The sequence below is a fragment of the Dryobates pubescens genome, chromosome 1 (assembly GCF_014839835.1).
Source record: "Dryobates pubescens isolate bDryPub1 chromosome 1, bDryPub1.pri, whole genome shotgun sequence".
Taxonomy (NCBI): domain Eukaryota; kingdom Metazoa; phylum Chordata; class Aves; order Piciformes; family Picidae; genus Dryobates; species Dryobates pubescens.
The window spans coordinates 65,353,138-65,369,927 of record NC_071612.1 but is presented as its reverse complement, the minus strand read 5'-3'; the positions used below and the strand labels follow the sequence as shown (position 1 = coordinate 65,369,927).

The window sequence follows — 16,790 nt, the reverse complement described above, 5'->3', positions numbered from 1 at the left end:
GATAAAAACAGCTTTTTCCATCTTCAGTTTGGAAAATGGAAGTCTGGAGAAATAAATATGAAGTTTGACATCTGAAGAGGATTTCTCCTTAATTAAAATGCCTGCAGCCATTGCTGGTGCTTTTTCTTTTCTAATGTGACTTTGAAAGGTTTCTTTGGGCTTTTTTCCCCCTCCTTCATTCACAGGCTGCCCAAGACCTAAAATTCCCTAAAGTAAGAGAGATCACAAAGTGACAGCTTTGTAAGACAGAGCAAAGCCCCATAAAAATAGGAAAATAAATGTTTTGGAAGAGAGACTCTCAAAGTGAGAAGGGCAAATGAAGAAGACACTAGGAATCTTGGGAGAGAACTGGTTCAAACCAAGGGCTGCATCTCAACACACAATGTGGCTTCAGGTGCATTTTCTGAGCACTCCTGTGCACATGCCAGAGTGCTCTAATTTGCACTACTGCAGTGGGTGTCAAAAAGCCAAAGCAGAGGGACAAGATGCAGAACAATGCTAGCCATGCTAGTCTTCTGTAGTATACCAGCATCAAGTGGAAAGGACAGAACAAAACTGAATCTTGCTTGGCCTGTAAAATGATTGCTGTGCATTACTGAGATGCAGTAGAAGAATGTGAAGAGGAGAACTTGGTACCTCACTGCATAATCTGCTTATCTTTTCTCATCCATGGCCTTTTGAGTATTTAGGAGTACTGGAAATCATCCTAAGGTCAGCTGATTTTGGAGAGTGGCTGCTGCCTGTTAAACCCAGCATTTTATCCAAAATGCTTCAGGGAGCTCTGTCCTAGCCCATCTCTCTCCATTATAGCAGTGTTCAGTGGCTCTGTGACCAAGTTTAATTAGCAGGGAAGCTGCATTGGAACCATTCTGCTCTGGGCGACTGATGTCACCCTGCTGTCAATGAGAATTACCGAGCTGAGCTTCTGACAGGGCAAGGAAGGGGGTGGGTAAATTCACAGGGCATGACTGTTAACAAAACCCAAGGCAGATGGCATTCTGACTTAAAAGAACCATGAGGGTCTAAAGGCTGCAAAAAATGCCTCTAATTTTTTATGCCACCAACACGGCTGAGGAGCTGGGATTCCTGTCATGTCATCCCCTAAGGGCAATTACTGAACATCATCTGTGTCTTTTGTGGCTTCCTTAGGCCCTTGGAAGGGATTCTGTCTTTGATCCTCCTTCTCTTTTGTGTCATATACTACATGCTTGTGTAGCATTACCCACAAATACAAATTCAAGTATTCTTCCTAGACAGGTAATACATATTGATCTACTTTCCCTGTCCAGTGTAAAGATCTCACCACCTCTGTTGTATGTTCAGTTCAAACTCAAATGGCTAAGATGGAGCTCTTGCTCCTTCATCCTCTAGTCTTAACTTTGTTGATTACAGTAATGAATGATGACAAGTCATCATTCAGCCATTTATTCAGAACTGTACCTTAGCTTTAGGTTTTGATCTGGACTGCTCTGGAAGGCTGTCACATTAGTAAAGTGGTGGACTCTGATTCATTAGAAAGTCTAAAATAAAATAGGGATGCTTTTCCCCAAAAGATACAGTTTAGTTCAGGCACAGTTACTGAAAAAAAACCACTGATAAAAGTCATGGAGTGTAATATGTAGGTCAGACTAGAGAGTTGTGATGGTCTTTCCTGGCCCTAAAAATCTTTCAAAATACTGTTGCTTGCTCAGGGCAGCCTCCCTGTCTCAGATTTTGACTCACAAATTTTACCCTCTTCTGCTTTTACAGAATTCTGCCTTTCAGATAATTTTTGAGCCCATCGCTTTGTCCATGGCACCCCTTTTGCAAGCTCCTCTCTCTCTGTTACACCAAAGTCCCTCTTCTTTCCTGTTTCTTTCTGTAGTGGCTCTGCTTGTTTTTCTCAAGACAATGAGTTTGAAAAAAACATACATTCATAATGAATATAAAACTGGCTGAGAGAGGGAGCACAAGAAATGTTAGTATTTTGAACAAGAAATACATATTAATACAAGTAGTAAATCTCCTCCTTTTAAAATACAGTCCAAATCTGGCACTCTTATTCCAGGTAACTTCTCATTTACTGCTTTGGAAGTTTTGCTTGATAAAGGCTGCAGGATTTGTTTCAAGAATAAAATGCTCAACTCAAAAAACTCTCTGAAATAAAGAGGTTTGTGCAACTCTGCCCTTCTGTAAATGATCAGAAATGGCTATAGGTTGGCAGAAGGCCCAGTTAATTGAACTGTTAATTAAAAGTATGTGAGAGAATGCACTCTGCAAGGAAATGTAGAAGCCCATTTGTTACTTGCTGCAGTGTGACCAGAGTAGTTCAGAAAGCATGCATGCTGACTAGGAGAAGGGGTACCTTTCTCAGCCACAGACAGGTTGGGATCACTGCAAGGTTTGCATGGTCCAATCATTTGCTGGATCAAGGCGCGCTGGAAATTTGGAGGCTAAAGGAGAAGCAAGTTAGCAGAGAGAAGTGGGGAAGAAAATTAAAAAAGGAAGTTAGGAGGCAGGTGGTGCAGAATCTTGGAACTTTCTTTTAAGCAAGGAAAGTTTTTAACTAAAAAATTCATGGGAACCTAAGCCTGTCTGTACATCAGCAAGTACTGCAATACCAGTGGATCTCCAGAGTGTGGCAGTGCTAAGGACCACAATTTATGCTGCTTGGGATCTCTGGAGCAGTTAGTTCAGACAATCTCTAGGCTGGTCTTTTGCCCATTATCAGCAAAAGTGCCTCATGTGTCCTAATGGACCTTACCTTTTGTTTTTGATTCATTTGAAAGAGTTGAGTTTGTGTGCTCTGAGACAGTTCTCCGATGTGAACTGAAGTAAGCAGGCACGATCAGGAGAGTTCCTTCAAAAGTGCGTGCAGGGACAGATTAAAATGCTTACATGTAAGCACACTCTGAATTTTTTAAGTTGTCCAGGGAAAGAAGCAGATACATGAACAGATTGTCTTGATTCTGTATCAATGTATCACTTCAGCCTCTCATGGTTTTTGATACCTCTGGAAATCACCATAAAAAGCGATTTAGAATCAGCTTTGAGGCCAGACTGCAGGATGGCTGTGCTTCTAGAAAACTGAGTATGTAGAACGGTATGACTCACAGAATAAAGCTGGGAAGTGAGAAGAGTCCATTTTCACAGGGCTTATCTGCAGTTTTAAAGGTCATTACAAACTCTATCACTTGGCCTCCAAAGAGGGTGATTAAGATGAAAAGTACTGTATTGCCTCTGAAATGATCCTAAGCACATGGTTTTTCTTCCCAAAACTAAAAAGGGAAGTTTTTATGTGATCAGTAGTCAAAATAAAGTCACAGCAGTAGAGGAAATTAGATGTGCTACCTGTCCATTTTCTATGATAGCTGCGGGATACATGGCACTGCTGGGTCGGTCTCGATGGGCTGGCAGCAGCATCATCATCTCCCGAGAGTGGCGGTACTTATCTGGTAGAGAGGGAGAGCCTGTAAACAAGTGAGAGCAATCACCTACACGTGACAAACAACAGACATGTCTCTGCAGGCCCAGGCACCTAGGCCCCCTCTACCATGTGTTCAGATGGATGGTCTTACAGGACTTAGTGGTGCCGAGCCCACTAAGCAGCTGACCGTTGGTGGGGTGCACAGCACAAGGATGAGTAAGAACGGGCTGCTTGTACACAATTAAGGACATACCACAGAAGCTGTATAAGGTGTATGCGTACCTAGTTGTATGTTGCAAAGTGCTTCCTGCTAAAGTGAGCATCTGTGTGGAATTGGCTGCAGCTGTGCTGTACAGTATCTAATGCTCCTTTTTCCCTTAATGTGCTGTAGAGTTACAGAAATGCCGTCAAATTGTGCATTTTAGGACTGCATGTGGAAGAAGGGGCTAAAAGCTTGAGATACTCCATTCAGTTATCACAGGAAGCCACTTAATTCCTCAGTTCTGATAGTCTGAGGTGTTACCATTTAGCTGGTGATACCTTGGTGAGCTTCCTCTTTGTTAAAGCAAAACAAACCCCAGAAATCAAGATAATTTTCTATAGGAGTGGGTGGCACTTTGCTTATAATGTCACAGGGTAATGTACACCCCTATGGAGTGTTGGGATGCTGAGCCATTGTATGACAACAGGGTATTTACCAATGCTTAGAGTTTCATAGTAGGAACATGTCTGACTTCACTATTGGTTTTCATTTATGGCTTGACTATCAGTTATCATTTAAGATATTGGGGCATTTAATGTAATCAGCTTCCTGGCAGGTGGAATTATGTGGGACTCATGTCCTTCAAGATGAGTGCAACATAACAACATGTCTTCTGATATGCAACGGCTGACAAAGGATTTGCCAGAAGAATGGTTCTCATTAGTGACTCTCTCAAGTCTGATACTACCCATACACGGATCCCTTGGGATGCACAATATTAGGCAGGAATTGATGTTCAGAAGCTGCTGGAGTGAGCTTGAATTAGCACTGATTATTTTGTTGCGTCACAAACACGCACTTAACAGATGGCAGCACACAGCGCATCGCAGAGCCATGCCGGCTTGTGGGGAATACATGCCCCCTCTGGCAGACTGTCCACAACCACACACAGGACCTGAGCAGCGCTCCAATGTATGAGCAAAGGCGTTGGTGCTGGTTAGTGCAGCTTTTACCCCAGCAAAAGCAAACATGCAGTTTTGGGGACTGATACTCAGCAGACAGTGGAAGGAACAATATGTCCAGCAGAATGCAGGATAAGGTCCTACAACTGCAACAGTTCCATCAGGGGTGGCAGGTCCCAGATTAAGCTACGCCCCCACCCTGACATTAGCAGCTGCAGAGTATCTGCATTCTAGTTCCGAATTCATTTACTCCCCAGACACAAAACAGAAACATAACTAGACAACATTATTTGCTCTTATACACAACATCAGCTTGGAAAACAGTGTTAACGCTTTATGCTGAGTCTCTTTTACTCACACATCACAGATAGTCCTGTTTCTGCAGGACAAGTGTAAGGATGCTGAACTTTTTGGTGTGCCTGGAACTACATCACAGCACAACCTACTCCGTAAATAGTTCCCTTTTATTTATGTTGTCGTTTTGTTCTTTTATGTTTAAGATGCAAACTACCTCTGTGTGTCATCAGTTTAGATGGGATTATGGTTCCTACCCACCTTGCACTGCATGACCTGTAAAATCCCACAGATGTGCTAAATACGATGGCAGAGCCTTACTTACAAAACAGCTCTGCAGTTTGGTACCCTACAATTTGCACATAACTATGTAGCTATAAAAGTTCTAGCAGATTATGCCAAGAATCCACTTTGCAAACGAGCCTAAGGGGGAGGGACTATAACTGAAGCTTTTATTAATGATCAGGACAGAGAGAGAGCACAATCACTATGGCTCCTTGCAGGGACTGGCAAAACTTAAAGCAAAACCAAGTCTTTTGAAGCTTCCAGAGCAGCCATTGGCCATATAAAATGCTGCAGCTTGTATCAGGACTTACTCCTTTTAGCTTGTAGCAAGGTGCAATTGATGGGTGCAGCACTGGTGCACATATTTGGGATGAGAAAGGAAAGCCTGTGCTGAAGCCAGAGGTGGTTTTTCTTTTTTGTTATGAAAATGTTAATTCACTTGTGTCAAGTATTGGTTTTAACAAATTAAACTGAAAATTAATGTAGTTAATCTCCAAATTCAATGGCTTATTTTCATTACTGTTAGGAAAACAGTTTACTCCTGCACCACATTGGAACTTCTTTTTTTGCTTTCAGTGGGGAGTTTTCACGTTCTTGCAAAGTACCAAATAAGACATCAGGCCTCATTTTCTACACCTTAAAAAGGGAGCTATGTTGAGGAAGCAGCAGGGCTGCCTTCAGAGAAGAGTTCATCAAGTTTCAAGTTGAAGTTGCTTTTAGAGGGCATTGCAGGAGTCCTACCAGTATTTTAAATGAAATGACTGAAAAAAATCTTAACCCAACTGCTAGGTTTTTCTAGGCCTTCTAGCCCTACTGTTTCTGCTTCACAAACATCAGCTCACATTGTCATTTAACTCCAGTAAGGCTGGAACAGTGCCTCATGAGTCACCTCAAATGAAGCCAAACTAAACTGAGTTCCTTACTGATCCTCCATACCACACCAGTTTTGCTTTCTTGATAGGGAGGAAACTACACAAGGGTCAAGCCAGGTGAAAATGGAAAGATACGTATTTGGTAATCTGAAAAATCAAGTAGCTACTAATGCCTTTATTGTTAGCACCCATTAGAAAACACTTACTGTATTCCCATTACAATTCCATTTAATACTTTGGCTCTAACTGGTGTATATCACAACCTGTGTGAGGTGTACTGCCTTAGTCTGCTGCTCAGTAATACAATCAAATCAATCTACTGTCTTGATGACTGTCCTTTAAAAGAGATTTTTGAATGAATGGCTTTATTATTGAACAAGCCATATAATCTGCTTTTGTTGCTGTTTTAAGCATCAATGAAAGGGTAAATTTTTTGGAAGTGGAGAATTGGAGCACAATTTAAACTCCTTCTGGGTCCTTAATACAAATGGCAATGGCTTCCTCTGGGCACTAAATCCCCTTAGGCCAGTGCTAGCAGCTGAGTTCCAGAAAGGACCCTGCAGTTAAACAGCGAAGGTGCTTATCTGGCTAGTGGGACAGTGTTTTTTCATCTCTACATTAGCATTTGAATCAATGAGAGCAGCATTGAAACATCTGACCAGACCCTAGAAATCCTAGATCACCATGCTCAGGTGACAAAGATGTTAAGTTGATAAATTTAGGTGGCCTGTACACAGTGAACTGTTGGCCTTTGTATACTTCCCATCTGAGAAGCGGTTAACTGCAGCATTGTGACTATTGTAGCTTTGTTGGCAGTCTCAGCAGAAAGGCCAAGGATTGGATGGGTCATGGTGACTGAACTATCCTCTCACCTCTAGAGGTGGTCCCTCCAGGACAGAGATGAGGCACATTGGTGGGGGCAGCGTGAGGAAGCTTGCACAACTGCCGCCCATGGTGTATCTGTTCTGTGGGTAAATAGAGGGCTTCAGCCTCCAGTGTTGTCAATCCAGCACCTTTCATCAGCACTAAATTAAAAAGAATATAAATAAATAAAAAAAAAAGAAAAAGGATAGAGGTGCACTGGCAGAGCTGCATATGGAATGTTCGTGAAGTACCTTTCTCCAGCCAGTGACACTGGTCTCTCATTTTCACAAGCATCAAATTCACCCAATTGAAAAACAAAACAAAAGGAAAAATCACCAAGAAGAAAAGCAAATCTGTATTACCACAGTGGAACTTAAGCGTAAGGGCTTTTCCTTGTTACAGACAACTCCATTCCAGACAGCAGTGTTGTGATAACCAGAACAGTGACTTGCACACTGTGAAACAGAGAGCCCCTGGGACTTTACTAGAAGTGAAATCCCATCATTACTGGGTAGCATGTGAATGCTGTGCTCACCTAACTGAAACATGAGAAGAAATGCTGTACCATAGGCTATCAAAACACATTGGTAAGAGTGAAGGATAAAATACATACATACAGTCAGGTATTTTTCAAAATCATGACTTCTCTTACTCCTCACTTGTGGTTATTTACACTGTCCAGTTCTCATCTCTGGGAGGTGCTGTTGGCTCATCCATCAGCACCATACCAAAATCATGAATGCTCCAAAGGGTTTCTAAGCAACAGCAGAGAATAAAGAGGGAAGCCGGTGATGCTGTGAAGTCATCCAGCTCAGAAAGACTGTCACAGCCTGTCACTGAGAGCACTGGGCTTTTAAAGTGGAAAGTAGCCAGAAACACTATGAGCACCAAACCCCCTCACATGCTCCAGAAGATTCAGCTCTCACATACCAGCTGAGGCACATCTGTTATGCCAATTTCATCTGGTTACTTCACTATTTTAATTGTCATTATCTTCTTCCTAGCCCTTGGTAATTAGTGAAGCCTATCTGCCTTAATCTGAAGATGTTCACTTCTCACCTTCCTCCTCCATCTGATCCTTCAACTAAATCACTTTGATGCATCTGTGTTGTAATGGTCAGTCAGATTTTACTGCAAGACTGAGCAAAAAAGCCCCAAGACTGCCAAGGAGAAAAGGCCCTTCTCTCTATTCTCTGTCCATAAGACACATACAGTTCCCCTGTAAGGAAAAAAGGGGTAAGATTTAAATAGCAGCCTCTATCCTGGATATCTTCCTCAGATGCCTGTGAAAAGAGGTGTAGAAAATTGTGAATCTGCAACTGAGACTAAAATGAGAGGAAAAAAATCCTGGAATAGAAGTTACCAAAGTCAGTAGATTGCATGGAGCGGTATGCTTCAGCTCTGAGGCTTGGAAAGAAAATGATTAGCATTATCAAGTGCAGCTGCTGCAACAGCAAAGGCAGTATGAGTACCACTAGAGCCTACTTTTACATTTTCTCTTTCCTCAAGAATTTCCCAAGCAGGGAAGCCCTTTTTAAACTCCCGTACTTCACATTCATTTCTTTCACGCATTCATCGCACATGTACGCTTTTGGATACACACATCTCTGCTAGATTGCCTCAGGTTGGGCTTTGTACCAGAATTCCATTCAATGTGTAAAACGATTTTTTTTTGCCTTTGTTTTCATGGTCTCTCTCTTAAGTACTGTACTGAAGACTACTCTTGTTTCCGTCTAGATTGCCTGCCATGATTTTGTGGCAGAACAATGGAAATCACTATGAAGTTCAACTGCCTGAAACCAGCCAGTATTTCTAATACACTCCAAATACAGCTGAAAAGAAATGATTAAATCCATTTCTGGAGAATGAAAAACATTTTTAAGAAACCATTTTTGAAGAGGCATTTACAGCTCCAGAAGAGAAACGGTGCATATTTCAGTGTAGGTGGTCTTTCTCCGCTATGTCAATGAGGTTGCCAAGTTTAGGGGGTACCTGCAGGTCCAGTTAACCTTTCATTTGGGCTCATCCGTTCTTACCTCGAGCACTGGGAGGGGCAGAGTTAATCATCTGGGACGGTGCCGAGTGAGTAGAGCTCAGGCTTGAGGTGGAAGGGCTAGCCTGGGATGAGGATAAAACAGATGTTGGTGACTGAGCCTTGGTACCTGGAGTCAGGGTAGACAAACTGCAACAACAGAGAAATCTCCAAGACAGAACTGAGTGGATCAGTGCATTAGGTATTTAGCTGTCTCAGGTCACCCAGTGTGGCCTCAGGCTAGGAAACAGCTTCAGTGCAGGCCACTGTTAATTGGCAGTCAGGGCTGCAGGACTCCTTTTACCCTCCCCCAAACCAAGAGCAATACCAACTGCATGTGTTGAACAGGCCAGGTAAATAACATGCTGACTAAAACCTCACTTTCTGAAAGCAACAGTGTGATAGTGGACCAGAGTGTACACATACAGAAGATTTCTTCCCAAAGCAAACCTAGATGAACTACTCTGTCTCCTTTCCTGAACAACGTTTGGTTCTAGCTGGTCAGCAATCTGAACAAATGCAGAGCTGAAGGCAAGTGCCTAGGTGACATGCACTCCTAAGCACAGCCCTGCAGAGCACCTTCAGTGTGGCTTCCAGTGGCCACCGCAGGCTGCGTGGAGCTGTACCTGCATGTGGTACATGTCCTCAGCGGTCTCCCCCACAGAGCTGTCTGTCAGGATAACCAGGTTTCCTGTTTCACTGGAGGTGTGGGACGACAGAGAGGACGATGAGTGTCGGACTGAACCAAGCATGTTCAGTGGGCTGAAACAAAAACAAAGGCAGAGAACAAGGGCGTAATTATTTTATGAACCTGTGTTGTAATTTATGAAGCCTGATTTTTTTCCGAGCTAGTAAGTGCCTTCAGTTATCTACTGATTTAGATCACCTTTAAATGTCAAACACTCATGAAAAAATCAGCCTGCTGAAACAAACCCATAAATGTAAATATGGAAGAAGCGACCATGTAAGACATCATAGCGAGTAGGATGTAGAATTTCAGAATCCAAAGGCAGGCTAACATCACCCCACAATGCTGGACACACGTTAGTTTTGCTTATAACAACATTCTGGAAACACTCATTTTTAATGCTGAAGGACAACGAGTGGGAGCAGCTTAAAAAAACATTCCAAAGTGTAGAGAAGGCTGTTTTCAGACAGCTTTGGAAGGCTGTGGGGAAGATTTGCCTTTGTTCGAATTAGAGAAGGCTATGTTTAGTCTTTGACTCAGAAGAGAATGTCAACATCCTGTAACTGAAGGAGAAAAACTAGGCAGAATTTAGTTGGATGTACTAAAATATTGTTTTGTGATTTTAGCCTATTGTATGCCTTCATTACACGCATGCTGTATAACGGAACAAACGTCTTTGCCTGCTGGCATCTTGTCCTGGAAGCTCTGCTCGGGGTGATTTGAACATCTATATGACAGCACCAAAGGAAGCCAAGCAGGAGACACAGAGGTCAAAATAGTTTTCCTTACTGCATCTGTTGGGCCTCAGTGTTGCAGTTGAAGGGAAAACTTTGTAGCTGACAGCAAATTAATGCAGCCCAGCTGGTGTGCAGGCTACACCCTCATCTCCCTCATGAAATGAAATTTCTCTGTGTCACTCTGAATCACATTCACAAAAGTGTGTTTTGTACCCTACAGAATCTCCCTAGATTCCTTAGGCGGCTTTACAAAGTGAGGAATTCTGAGGAAAACCCAGACACCAATTGTTAACTGCCAAGCCACTAAAGTAATATAAGATCTACTCAATTTTAACAGTAAAAAAAGAAGTCACCAAGCTATGTAGACCCACCAAGAGAAACAAACAGAAGAGTTGTGTAACTCTAGTGACGATCCTATCACTGCTTCTCCTGCTGGCATGGGTTTGTGCATTTTCAAGTAGGCAGTTTTGGCTGGATACAAAGCCATTGTTTTGAACTGAAGATCCCTGTTTGTATCCTCATCTCAGTCTTTACAGCTGGGTATTCAGTTTGAATAAGCATCCACATTTTCAGATGTTTCTGTGAAGGCTGAGCCATTTTTCTGGTGTTCTGATCACTCACACACACCCCCTCCCTTCTGGCAGCCTTTCCTACATTCAGGTTCTGATTTGATCAGAATTACAAGCAACGATCTGAACATTTTTTGCTCCTTAAAAATAGGTACATCTGGAGTAGGGTTCTAAGAGAACCAGTAACATTTTACTTTTATGGCAGATAAGGATCCACTGACTTGCTGTTTGCATAACAGAAGAAGTTGGACCCTCCCAGTCAGACTGCATCTGGAGATCTGAGTGGCAGACTGCTTACTGTAGAGGCAGCAATGCACAAATGATGGAGTAACAGCTGGAGGCGTTCAGCATTTGCTGCAAATTGGGTTTCTCAACATTTTTACTCCAGTCTTCAAATTTTAATAATTAGCATTGAATAAGGATGAAAGGCACTTCTGCCAAACACATCCTGCTGCTCTTGCAGTGCTATTAACCACTTTCTAGATTCTTGAATTTTAATGCAACAGTGTGCAGAGATCCTGGTTACTTTGGTAGAAAAACCCCCAGCGTACCTGTGTCGATGCATCAGCTTCATGCTCTCTGGGCTCATAGGTCCATGTGAAACCAGCACATTGCTGCGTGGTGTACTAGTGCCAGAACAGGCTGGACTCAGCTTATCCAAGCCAGGTAACTCCTGCAAAGGAAATGTACTTTAGCGAAGTTTTTCTTCTCAGGAAAATCCTGATCTGTTTCCATGTTCTGTGTTATCCTCAGTTACCCTGCTTTTTCACAGGGCAAATGGTTCAGTGCATTACAACCCCTTTCTCTGTTTATTTCCAGGGACTTTTTCTAGCCACTCTTTCAGGAATTTGGGAAGGAAAACAGAGGCCAAGTGTGGCCCAAATTACAGCTACCTACATTTTTTCTAGGAAACAAATAAACAAACAAAAAATCCCCAAATGAAACAAAACAAAACGAAACAAAAGAAATGTGGACTTAAAAATATAGATCTTGTCCAAACTCTCCAGGGAGGTAGTGAACTAAAACTGGCAACTGCAGCCTATCTACTTTGAAGTAGAAAGGGCACGTGTGAAAATGCTGGTGCCGTCAGCTGGTTTGGCTGCGGTAGTGCCGAGGTATCCATAAAGATTTCACTGTACTAGGTAAAGGGGAATGCACTGCAGATTTCTGAGACCACCTGGCAAAGCAGTCTCAGGGAGAGTTGTCTTTGAGTACTAAGATACAGCAGAGCACACATAGAAGGAAAAGTTTCATTCCTGGAGGATGCTTTTTGTACTTCTGGTATATGACAGATGATGTGAACCATCCTCCGGAGGCACTACCGACCCATAATAGTGCAAGTCTTGATCACCAGCGTTGGATGCCTCGTGTAACCAACAGGAATTTCTGTCTGTATTAAAACACTTCTGGAGAGCCTAACCCATGTCATGCTATTCCAAATGATGGCAGTTCTTTCTCAGCACCTAACACTTCCTGTTAATCTTCCTGTTTTACATTCTTTCCTGCTATATAAGGCAGTAAACAAAAATTAAGCTTTACAATTTTGTGACACAACAAAGAACATAAAAACACAAAGCCAGTTTAGATTAAAAGCTAAGTTACCATGCTTACTAGCATTTCTGTCTTGCACAGAAACCAAGAGTTTTTTGATAACCTGACAATCCAGTAGGCTCAATCAATGCTGTATCAATACTGTCCTACCATGAACCTTACTGCAACTGACAGGAGTTTAATCATAACGCTGAGAATTCAAAGTGGGAGGAGTGTCAGCTTACGTGGTACAGACTGGATCGCATCATCTGGAACTGGTCTATCAGTTTCTTATGCAAGGGACGCATTTCTGGGTGTACAAATTTCTCATGGACCGCCAGACCCACTCCTAAGACATGTACCTGTTAAAAAGAACACCTAAGATCACAAACCCCAATAATTTGTCTCTTAAGAGAGAGAACAGAACCCTCTCCTGTGGTTCTGCCAATGTGCAAGAAAGTCCTGTAAAATATGCCACTGCTCATTTACCAACTGCTGATAATTAAGCAAGCCTTGGAGACTTGGCAAGTTTCTATTACTTCAACAAGTACTTTTAAGTGTGAGAGAAGTACATTCGTGTCATGTTGGATTACTTTTGTTAAGAGATAACTGTAAAAAATTACAAGACTGATTCTCTCTCCAGAGTGAAATGCATTAAGTCCTCACACAGATAATGTATTGTGACAAATTCCTTCCACCCAGTGTCAGGGAAGGGGTCAAAGTTGCCAACAGAAATTCCTAAAAGGAGCTTGTGCTAATTGTGCTGAGCAGTGGCAGTGTGGCATGCACACTCCTGCTGCTGCTCATTATTTATTTTTAAAGGTCACTTTCTCAAAAGTCAAACATAGAACATTAGTGACTGAATGACATTATAGAAGCTTTCCAATGAAAGAAAACAGTAATGATAGCAAGCTTACGATGTATAAAATTCCCTACATGATCCAAAGTCTGTGCAAACAATAACTAATTACTCTTCAAACACACTCTTGAGGACTGGAGGGAGATAAGCATTATCTTTGTTTTACAGATGGGAAATCTGAAATGCAGTTAAGTGCTTTGTTGAAGAAACAGTGCTGGTAGCTCTGTTCAGAGTTGGACACATTGTTTAATGGGGTGTGTCTTGCCAAAGTTGCAGTTAAGAGGGATGTGGTTTTCTGGTTTCACTCCCACCAAAGCATCCAGTTAGCTTTATCTACCGAGGTATTTCATGGGGACACTAAGCAAAAATGCAACTGCAGATAATATGAACAGGCATCAAGTTTTCCCATGTATCTCTGCCAGTTTCATCTCAAGCCTCACTTGCCCTGTCTTTGATTACCTTTGAAATTTACTGGGAAGACATAATTCAAAATACCCAAAGTAAATGCAGGCTTGAAACCTGGCACAACAGCTACTGGGTAATAAATGGTAACCACAAAATGAATGTCCTTTTAGCTGAGCTTCACCTAAGGTCAATGGCTTGTTCACAAACTCCTTGGCCACCTCTGTGTTTTGTTTAAATGCATTTTAGTTCTCCTGCACCAAAATTCTTTGCTTCTGAGTGAATCAGTTGGACATGGTATGTTTTAGACTGCTGATGAACCCAGACACTGCAGCAGTGTTCTTTTGCATCTAGAAAACGGTACCTGTTCCTGCATGAGTTCCTTGAGCTGTGTAATCTTCTCTGCATCTCCAGGGTGCTTTGTGATATAGTCTTTATCAAAAAAGGCCTATAGGAAGAGAAAAGAAAAAAAGCCTTCTGCTTACTGAAGGATGTTTCATCATAACCTTGTGTCAAACGATTGGAGAAAGTCCAAAAGTCTTAGGAAAGCTAAATACATTAAGCTAACAGCAGCAGCTCATTTTTTTTGCCTTCCCCCCCCCCCCCCCTTTTTTCTGCTTTAGCACTCTTGGATCCAGGTAAAGCCACAGAATGGTTTTAGCAGCCTGGATGACTCTGCTCAATCATGATTCTGATCATATTTCTCCATGTGATGGTGACAATCAATACCACTATCATCCACTGCTCTGTATTGTGTGTGGTCTCCTTCCCATAAGCACTTAAGAGTTAAAGCCATTGAGTGTGTAAAGTGGTAACTAATGTAAAGCATGAAGAACATCCTCTTCATGGCTCTGTAGGGAAGACACATCCAACAGCCCTGGATTGCTACTGACATTTCTCAGTATTTCACCCTACTCTTTTACCTTTTGCAAAGTGAAGTTCAAGAAACAGCTGCATGCAAGATCAATTTAGGGTTACAGTGAGTCAGACATTAGGCTAGCAAAGATAATGGTTGAGTGGGGTGAATAATGGCTGTTCCTGATTACAGGCCAAATCAGTCTCAATTGCCATGAGTCTCACTGCCTCTACTGCAGAATGGATTTATCACATAAGAAGGATAAAAAACCTGCTTCACTCTTCCACCTGCCAAATGAGGATTTCCCAGTAAGCCAAGTCAACCACACCTACTTCAGTGTGATATGCCAACCTCCACCTTTGGATCCTCCTGTTGATATGTGGCTATGTGAGCACTGATGCAGAATAACCAGGCAGGGGTTTCAACCTCGTATTTATACCATGAGCATGAAAGTATCTTACGAAGTCATGTTCTCTTTGAAACAGAACTGGAAATAAGATGGAAGAAAAGTGATAGTGAATTCAGAAGCAGAGCCTTGCTTACCTCCTGGTATCGTGCAATTCCCCCGTTAACAGCTGCATCAATCACTCCATTCAGACACATGCTGAGAAGATTGATGTTGCCATGCATTTGTTTATGCTGGTACTGGCTTATCAGCGTTCTCAGCTCCTGGTTTTTGTTCTCAACCACTTGAATGGCATTTTCCAAAGGACTTACTTCAACCTCAAAGGCAATAAAACATGCTTTAATTCCATGGAAACTTCACTGAGATTTATTATCTTCTGTGTAATGAAATGATACTCCAGGATTGTTCAGTGATCTCTCTTAGTTTTTACTGCTTTGTAGAAAATTAGCTACATTAATAAACTTTACTGTTGAGAATGCTGTATTTCAGGTCACTCAGTTGTGATAACCCCTTTCTGTAGGCTGAAGACATGGCAACAATGCAATTATTCCATCTTTTTGGTGCTGTCTCCTTTATATTGCCACGTTCCCTCACACAATTCCCCTGGTTACATTCAGCAATTATTTAGACTAGGTGGTGGAAGAAGGACATACTCAATCATTGGTAAATGTCATTGTTTTAAACAGCAGTATTTCAGCCAAAGGTATTTTAAGTTGCCTATTCCATGCCCTCACTAACTCATCATTTCAAACCCCAATTACAGCAACTAGGAATGTTACCAGTTCTCTTCTCTCCACTTCAAACCAACGAGAGATCCCAGGCAAACTGTGAGTCAAGGTCAGAGTGGTACGTTCAATCCACAAGCTCTGTGAAGAGTAATTGAGGATGTGAAGTACACAGTGAATCACAATCACATTGTCTGTACTCCTACTACAGTTGCTAGAGTGGTAAAGTTCAGAAAAGAATATATTAACCTCCTGAGCATTGACTTACTTTGTAGAATGTCTGACTTACTTTGTAGAATGTCATGCTGAAAGTCACTTCAACAACAAACCCAGAATTCAGTATGCTCTAAAGCAACACATTCAGCAGTTGTATTAATTGTTAAAGGTTGACAACCACTTCTGTCATGGGAACCAAGCAGGCATTGTGGACATGTATGGCAGCAAGAACAAAATTCCAGTCAAACACACACCAAAAAAAAAGAAATAAAAATCCACCCTTGGTTCAAAAAGCACTTCCCTTGGCACTGAAATAACTCACCTTCTAACTGGAGAGTGCTTTACTCAGGTCAGATGTGTAACCATTGGACCCAAAGGCTACTTGTTATTTCAGTTACTGTAGTATCTCTGGCCATCAAATCAGGGTCACTTAAAAAGCTCTACCAGCATAAAGTAACAAGACAGTCTCTGCCTTGAAGAGATGAACATTTAAACACTGCTTATTCACTACTACTTCTACCTTGAATTCGTTCTCCTTGTCCTTGGGGCCTTTGTGGAAGGGTCTGTCATAGCGGAACTTGCGGATGTTGTTGACTCGGTAAAAGCTCTTTATGCGGTCAGGGACACGATCCATTTGCAGCACGTCGATGTTTTCTGGGATGGGAGTCACTGCATAGATCTGTAAATCTGTGAATTGTGTGGTCAAAGAAAGCTACAGGACATCAAACAGGGAGGCTAGCTCTGCTGTGCACAGAAACAGGGTGGTGAATTCAGAGTTATGCTCCTCTTTGTTTTCCAGCACTCTTCTTTTGCAAGTGGAACAAGAGGATGCTAGACTACAACTACCAGGAGAGTCTATAGAGTTGGAGCACTTCACGGGCAGAG

At 42.1% G+C, this 16,790-nt stretch overlaps 1 protein-coding gene across 11 annotated transcripts in view; it reads right to left on the bottom strand.

The window, feature by feature from the left end:
* DOCK3 (dedicator of cytokinesis 3) overlaps positions 1-16,790 on the bottom strand; it is a 223,582-nt gene that overhangs the window by 6,674 nt on the left and 200,118 nt on the right. For 6 of the 11 annotated variants that reach the window (XM_054167554.1, XM_054167600.1, XM_054167573.1 and 3 more), the window contains 11 exons: positions 16,426-16,592; positions 15,744-15,830; positions 15,102-15,281; positions 14,067-14,150; positions 12,687-12,803; positions 11,463-11,584; positions 9,544-9,679; positions 8,922-9,003; positions 6,894-7,046; positions 3,331-3,449; positions 2,345-2,432 (listed from right to left, as the gene is read on the bottom strand). In XM_054167554.1, coding sequence (XP_054023529.1) covers positions 2,345-2,432; positions 3,331-3,449; positions 6,894-7,046; positions 8,922-9,003; positions 9,544-9,679; positions 11,463-11,584; positions 12,687-12,803; positions 14,067-14,150; positions 15,102-15,281; positions 15,744-15,830; positions 16,426-16,592 — 1,335 coding nt within the window. The remainder of the gene's footprint in view (positions 1-2,344; positions 2,433-3,330; positions 3,450-6,893; positions 7,047-8,921; positions 9,004-9,543; positions 9,680-11,462; positions 11,585-12,686; positions 12,804-14,066; positions 14,151-15,101; positions 15,282-15,743; positions 15,831-16,425; positions 16,593-16,790) is intronic. The other 5 variants (XM_054167605.1, XM_054167617.1, XM_054167627.1 and 2 more) reach the window with 3 other exon arrangements.